Here is a 6,708-nt window from a genome sequence, read left to right as displayed (position 1 = left end):
ACGAACGAATGAAAGAAAGAAAAAAAAAAAAAGAAGAAGAACGACGATGCAACAAAAGCCGAAGAGGAGAGCGTCGTTGTTAGAATGAGGGAGCTATTTTAAAATTTTTTCCGACGTGCTTTGTTCTTTGCTTTGTCCGTACCACTACTGGTTTTAATGAAAGAACATCGGCCACGTGAAATTGTCAAAATCTGCCGCATTCAAACAGAATGCGCCACTGAAAAACAGACGGTACACTCCGTAATTTACCAAATTAGAAACAAAGCGTTTCGTTTTTCATTTATTTTTTTTCTTGTCTTTTGTTTCGTTATTAGCAGCAGCTCATTTATTTCGGCTGTCCTCGATTTTAATTCATGGCAGTGTAAAGTTACCAATTCCGATACTGTTGTGTCACACGATGACTTTTCAAAGCAAATATACATGTGTACATAAATAATGCACAAAAAAATGGGACACATCGCGTTGCTAGAACCTTGTAAATTAATTTTTATTTAAAATATTCACTGCGTTCATTCTTATTTATTGAAGAATCATCTGAAGACCCTTTGTTGACGTTTCCTTTTTCGTACCAACATTTCTGCAAAACCTGATGGATGCTCCACTGTATCTACGTCTGCTGGTTTTCCGATACACCTATATAGGTAACCCCCTTCGTCTAGCGCCATATTTTTATTTCGTTTTATCGCCTTAATCTCTGGACATACTTTTTCCTTTCTTGCAGGGAAAATAACGGAAAGTTCGTTCCGTTTTCCTGGATTTTATAAAAGTCATATATATGTATTCATGTTAAATATACTACATGTCAGAAAATTACCTTGTTTAGTTCCATGTATAAGGGCTCTGGCGATCGCGTGAACTATTAAGAATGTCATTAATAGTTCGACCAAAACTTCGATCATTTTTTTTTTTAGCACTAATTGATAGATACTGATAACATTATTAATTTAGGAAATTCTTAAACTGAAAGCATGTCATTTTGACATTGTGTTTTAGATTGTCAAATAAAAAGCACATTCTAAAATGTATATTCATCATTATCATCATAAGTCTTAAGACTGGTTGGACACGCACCTCCACTCTTTCCTATCCTGAAATAATAGCATTTCCCTAAAACTAGAAAAAAAAACTTTTGGGTGTTTCATTCCCACCAGCCAATAATGGTGGTGGGCGGGCAGTCCCTCCGGACTACGCCGGAAGGTAGGGCGGAAGGCCCTCTTCAACCTGCTTTCAGGAATCGTGGGAATGGGTGGGTGGTGGTTCGGGTGAGAAAGTTGAGACGGACGAAATGAAGACAGATGAGAATGAATGATTATCTGTGGAATATTACTGCTCTACTCTACTAAGTGATCCAAGGAAACCACAGAAAAACTTGCACCAAGGCAGACGGACCTGGAATCGAACCGTCATCCTCCCGAATGCTATACAATGGTCTAAACCTCTAGGCCATGCCGCTCGGTCTAAAACCAGAGCAACCCATATCCTTAACTATTTGCGAACAGTAATCTATACTAAGTCTACTTCTACCCCTCTTAACTCCTGTTTCTGCCTCTAATATGTCTCTGACTAGACCTTCATGCCTGAGAAGGTGTCCTACCAACCTATCTCGCCTATTTCTTATTGACTTCCCTAGAATTGTCTGTTTTCCTATTCTATCTAATACCTCTTCATTTCTAACCTTCTCTATCTACGGTATCCTCATCATCCGCCTGTAACACCACATTTCGAAGGCTTCTAACCGTTTCTTTTCCAACGCGCCCACTGTCCATGTTTCGCACCCGTACAACACCATGCTCCAAACATACACATTTAACAACCTTTTCCTAATTTCTAAATTAATCGTTTGCGAGCATAGAAGTGACTTCTTTTTATTGAAGGCGACACGACCCTGCGCTATCCTCTGCTTTATATCCCTACTACTCCTTCCGTCCTGACTTATCTGACTCCCTAGATACCTAAAATCGGCCACTTCTTCTAATNGGTTCGATTCCCGGGGGGGGGGGTGACAACAGCAACAATTTTTCCCTCATTAACTTGAGGTAGTTTGTAGTGGGTAAATAAAAAATCGAAAAAATGATTTCAAATCTTGTAATTATTTTTTACATATCATTACGTATTTCCCAATTCATTTAAAACAACCACGTGTGCGTCTTTACCATTTTCATCCCCGTTTTCCAAACAATTGGAAGAGTGTGACACTTTACTTCTTAAAGCGTTTATCAGTTGACGATTGAGTAAAAACCTCGATCGCGAAACGTTTAGGGCTTCAAAGCAGTCGAAGACTGGCTCGTTATGGATCGAGCAGTTTTTTTGGATGAAGTTAGCCATAAACTGCAAATTATCTACCAGAGCTTGGTATGACGTTGTCCTAAGTATGCCTTCATCTAGAGGTTTGTGGTTTTGAGGGTCCATTTGTGAAAGTCGAACTTCTAAAAGTTTTTGTTGAATGGACTTGTCCAAAGATGTCCTTAGTTCTACTCGTTGATTAACGTAGACGTTTGAGGGGTTACGACAATTTTCTAAGATTTTTGGGGACTTACTTTTATCTTCATCGGCACTGAGGATTTCTTCCAATTCTTTCTTAAGTAAACTCTTTATTGATTTAATTTGCCTCGTTTTGGCGGGTTTGTGTTCGGTTTTGGGTGACTCAAGATCCTCACAATTAACTGCTTCTTCATTTTCTTCTTCTGTTGAGATATTAAACGATTTCTTCATATCCTCGCGGTGGCTGTTTAAGATTATTTGGGAGAAAGAACTGTTACAATCCAGCACCGTTACGTCTTCCAATAAATTGCTCCAAATCCCTTTATATGGTTTCATGTGAATGGACTGAATACTGTCAAGCTTATGATGGTCCGATAATACCGTGTTGAATTGTGAAAACGATTTGGAATTTACTATTTGCGGTGTTGAATGGCTCCTGTTTCTATTGTTTCTTTCCACAACACACTGGTCCCAATACTTTTGGATCAGGTCCACGAGTTGTCGTTCCAGTCTATCGTGAAACGAAGGGGTAAAGGTTATTGAGGATTCTTTTTCTTCAATTCTTCTGTCTCCTATTGTTGTCTTTCCACAGTATGACCTGGTATTGACCCAATCTCTTTTGATTTTCGTAGATTCCACTGGTAGATGCCGACTCTCAAAGTTCAAACACTGGAATGAAGTTTGAGTTCCAGATTTTGTACACTTATTGTTGTCAGTACTTGTAGTCTTTTCTGTGGTTTGTATGTGTGAAGTTCCAACTGATTTTTCACGATTACGAATCTGACGATTCAAATCCAACAACGGATATTTACTAAACTTGTGAAATGCATCGCGTACTTTATTTGGTTCTTCAGTTTTGGAAGAGAAGCTTTTGAACAAGTCTTCGTAAGGCAAAATAAATGGTTTCTTTTGTCTTTTGATCGCTATACTATCTTCGGTATGATGGTAACTCCTTGACGATGTCGAATTCAACTTTTTTTCGTTATTTTTCGTCTTTCCGCTTCTTTTCCGGACTTGTTCTCCTTTTCTGTCTAAAATCCTTCTATTATCTATGGAATACACTAGTTAAAAATTAATTTTACGAAAGTTTGCCGTTGTTATTCACCTTCGTTTACGGTAGCGAGAGTGAGGCAATAAAAGAGAACCAAAATAAGCCCCAGTTCCAAAAACACTTCCAGCATTTTCCTGCTGAGGATAATTGCTAGTTACTGAAATTTTTCATGATGTATGATGACAACTGTTGACGTTTTCGCGATCAAATTCCCCAATAAATAACGTCAATTCAATTTTTGAAGTTTACCTAATACTTTTCTGGGAGTTAAGCCCTTTATCAGAGCCACAAGGAGCATAAACAAAAGATGTGAAAGGTTACTTCATACAGGAAAACGACTCGATAGAACTCGTCGTAAAGTTGTAAGGATAATCCCCGTATAGACTTGCAGGGACCCGATAAGAAATTCATTATCGCGAAACAGTTTACGTAACGAAAAATGTTATTTTTCAATTTATCGACGGTACAACGTACATGCATGGCAATATAATCACGATAATCCCTAAATCTAAGCCATAAATGTAATGGAACGGAGCGTGATACAAAAAAAAAAACTACTCCAACGGGTAGAAATGTCATTTTTTTTGGAATCAGATCTCATTGACATATTAATCGATATCGTTCGGTCAAATCGTTCGAAATTTCACGTGTAATTCAAAGATGCCATCAGGTCACAAACGACAATGTACAAATATGTTTTTTGTTCTATCATTGTCCTTGCAATTTGGACACTGGCCAACGCAGAAAGCCACTGTATAACTGCAGGTAGGTTTAAATTCTTTAATCTTAAGAGTTATATTGAATATCCAATATCAATTATTCATCAGATAAGCCAGAAATCAAGAAAAACAATTGTCCGCAGCTAATTGACGATGACGATGAGATTAAAAAGAAACAACAGCATTCGATAGACAGCGCCGCCATATGCAACCAGAAACGGTTACGGGAAACCGAAGAACAGAAAAAGTGCAAGCTCGAGGTCAAAAAGAAAAAAAAACGATTGCAAAATGAGAAGCCCGAAACCAAGAAGAAAAAGAAATGCGTGTCGACGAAAAAGAAAATTAAAAAACCGAAGAGAAACTGTGCAATACAATTGAGAATCGATAAACTTAAATCACGATGCAATTGTGGTATAATAACACCCAGTGAAGTACCCTATACCGATCATTGCTTCAATAAATCGCAACTAACGATTCAGTTGACTCAAAGTAGCACAAAACATTGTTCTAATATAACTGAAACGGCGAATTCAACAAATACTATTCCTACAATTAGACAAAAAACAGGAAAGAAATGTACAAGAAAATCTAGGAGATCTTCAAACGGTCAGAAACGGTCGTGCATTTTTGCTGTAGCCTCTCCAATAGGTGAAACCAAAAATAACATCGGGCATAATAGACCCAAAGTATCAGTCAATTCAATTCTGCCAAATCCTGCAACCCCCAAGGAACTGGACAATACAAAATTCACTAAAGTTGCGGAAAAGAAAAACAGAAATTGCAATCCAAAGCAAAGATGTAATCGAAACGAACCAACAGGGAGGAAACGAAGAAGAGACCGATGTACTGGACCAGAATCTCAACAATGTTTATGTAATGTTAATATCGTTGACTGTTTGTTAGGCGACATTCCCGCTAATTATTTAGAAAAGCTTAAACAACAACAATTAGAAGAACAAAAGAAAACAAGATTGGGTAATCAAACTTGCACGATGTTAAAATAATTAAAAAATAAATAAGGCCTAAATAATATTTTTTATTATATGTGTCTATTAATAAATTCTGTTTCGTTTTCTTTCTCGAGATTCGTGGATTTTCGTGAAAATATTAACGCACTGGTCGGTGGTAAACGTAACCAGATTCCACCCCATACGAGCAATTTGCGTCATCGTCGGCACCTTAACTTCCAAAACGGCATTGTTACAATTTATCTGCTTCTTGCTCGGTCCAACAAAGCCAGTATTTAGATCGTGATGTCCAAAATGTGGAGAAATTGTACTTGTCACTGTTTTGTCGATCAAATTTCTCGTGTTATCGCAGTTGATTCCACAAGTTGTAGAGGGAATTCTTGCCCTTTCCCTGGCCAGCTCAGCTGGACACTTTATACATTTTGGCTTGTTTGAAATAACGTCTTCTTTATAAAGATTTTTCTTGTTACAAGGTGTGGTGGCCAAACCCATTTTGCTGCTTTCACATTTTGGCACACCGACGGTTCTTTCCTTGGGTACTCCACAAGGTTTTTTTATCTTTGGTAATTCTGCTGGACACTCGATTTTTCTAATTGTTTTTCTCTCACAGCCCCCGCATGACATTTGTGGAGCAGTATTTCGTTTCAAAGTATTCGAGGGACAATGAATCGGTCTTCCACTGCTACTTGATTTTTCTTCACGGTCCCGACATGAGATTTGTCGAGATTGGGGAGTATTCGTGGGACAATGAATCGGTCTTCCAGTGCTAATTGATTTTTCTTCACGGTCCCGACATAAGATTTGTCGAGATTGGGGAGTACTCGTGGGACTATGAATTGATCTGTCACTTTCAGTTGTTATTTCCTTGACAAGTATTGAAAGATCTCTGGAACCTTTCTGGAGGATCAGGGGAGTGCATTGGGCTTGACTTTGCACTTTAGTGTTCTTGACGCCTTGGTCTACTATTACCTTATTTTGCAATTTGGGACACTGGTCTGGTGCTACTTTTTTGGCTGTAGACGGTTTTCTGCAAGACGGTCTCTTAACAAACGGACATCTGTTTTTTGAGGTTCGCAACCTGTATTGTCTCTTGCACTTCTTCTTTGCCTTGACTTTCGGAGGCGGTGGTTTTTTCTTTTTGGGTTTTCCTTTCGGTTTCGGTGGCGGACAGTACGGTTTTAACTCTTCGCATTGCTCTCTGCCATCTTTGAGGATGTATTGTTCTGTTTTAACGAATTAACGAGGAATTACAGATAGATTTGAGTGATTATGCTTTAATCGCTTACCCAAAATACTGGCTAAAGAATCGTCCACTGCAAAAAGGACTACGAAGAGGACCAGGACAAAAGAAACTCCATGGCGCATTTCGGGTTGAACAGAAAAAGTTTCATACGAACGATTTTGATTTCTTTTTAGGTATTTTTTTTCTATTTGTCATTTGATGTGACGTGAAAAACCTTGGCAACTTAGTGTTTATATAAATATATAT

At 38.2% G+C, this 6,708-nt stretch overlaps 4 protein-coding genes across 4 annotated transcripts; 1 reads left to right on the top strand and 3 right to left on the bottom strand.

Annotated features, from left to right (window-relative positions):
- Window positions 1-345: 345 nt before the first annotated feature.
- LOC108738554 lies at window positions 346-972 on the bottom strand. The gene is made up of 2 exons (XM_018472018.1): window positions 815-972; window positions 346-751 (listed from the first exon to the last, which is right to left on the bottom strand). The coding sequence occupies exons 1-2, from the start codon at window positions 897-899 to the stop codon at window positions 531-533; spliced, it is 306 nt and encodes a 101-aa protein (XP_018327520.1). The 5' UTR covers window positions 900-972; the 3' UTR covers window positions 346-530.
- Window positions 973-2,106: 1,134 nt separating this feature from the next.
- On the bottom strand, window positions 2,107-3,747 carry LOC108738531. Its single transcript, XM_018471990.1, has 2 exons — window positions 3,587-3,747; window positions 2,107-3,530 (listed from the first exon to the last, which is right to left on the bottom strand). Exons 1-2 carry the CDS (start codon window positions 3,660-3,662, stop codon window positions 2,107-2,109), a joined length of 1,500 nt encoding a protein of 499 aa, XP_018327492.1. The 5' UTR covers window positions 3,663-3,747.
- Window positions 3,748-4,113: 366 nt separating this feature from the next.
- LOC108738549 lies at window positions 4,114-5,268 on the top strand. The gene is made up of 2 exons (XM_018472013.1): window positions 4,114-4,297; window positions 4,360-5,268. The coding sequence occupies exons 1-2, from the start codon at window positions 4,216-4,218 to the stop codon at window positions 5,253-5,255; spliced, it is 978 nt and encodes a 325-aa protein (XP_018327515.1). The 5' UTR covers window positions 4,114-4,215; the 3' UTR covers window positions 5,256-5,268.
- On the bottom strand, window positions 5,223-6,678 carry LOC108738548. Its single transcript, XM_018472012.2, has 2 exons — window positions 6,506-6,678; window positions 5,223-6,442 (listed from the first exon to the last, which is right to left on the bottom strand). The coding sequence occupies exons 1-2, from the start codon at window positions 6,582-6,584 to the stop codon at window positions 5,304-5,306; spliced, it is 1,218 nt and encodes a 405-aa protein (XP_018327514.1). The 5' UTR covers window positions 6,585-6,678; the 3' UTR covers window positions 5,223-5,303.
- Window positions 6,679-6,708: the final 30 nt, after the last annotated feature.

Source organism: Agrilus planipennis, unplaced genomic scaffold (genome assembly GCF_000699045.2).
Source record: "Agrilus planipennis isolate EAB-ADULT unplaced genomic scaffold, Apla_2.0 scaffold154, whole genome shotgun sequence".
Classification (NCBI taxonomy): domain Eukaryota; kingdom Metazoa; phylum Arthropoda; class Insecta; order Coleoptera; family Buprestidae; genus Agrilus; species Agrilus planipennis.
The sequence above is the reverse complement of the archived record's forward strand: the minus strand, read 5'-3'. Positions and strand labels throughout refer to the sequence as shown.

Coding starts and splice junctions, on each gene's coding strand:
- LOC108738554 (XM_018472018.1), bottom strand. CDS start 899: ATGATCGAAGTTTTGGTCGAACTATTAATGACATTCTTAATAGTTCAC. Junction 752..814: donor TATACATGGAACTAAACAAG/GTAATTTTCTGA, acceptor TATAAAATCCAG/GAAAACGGAACGAACTTTCC.
- LOC108738548 (XM_018472012.2), bottom strand. CDS start 6,584: ATGCGCCATGGAGTTTCTTTTGTCCTGGTCCTCTTCGTAGTCCTTTTT. Junction 6,443..6,505: donor TTCTTTAGCCAGTATTTTGG/GTAAGCGATTAA, acceptor TCGTTAAAACAG/AACAATACATCCTCAAAGAT.
- LOC108738531 (XM_018471990.1), bottom strand. CDS start 3,662: ATGCTGGAAGTGTTTTTGGAACTGGGGCTTATTTTGGTTCTCTTTTAT. Junction 3,531..3,586: donor TCTCGCTACCGTAAACGAAG/GTGAATAACAAC, acceptor TGTATTCCATAG/ATAATAGAAGGATTTTAGAC.
- LOC108738549 (XM_018472013.1), top strand. CDS start 4,216: ATGTACAAATATGTTTTTTGTTCTATCATTGTCCTTGCAATTTGGACA. Junction 4,298..4,359: donor AAGCCACTGTATAACTGCAG/GTAGGTTTAAAT, acceptor ATTATTCATCAG/ATAAGCCAGAAATCAAGAAA.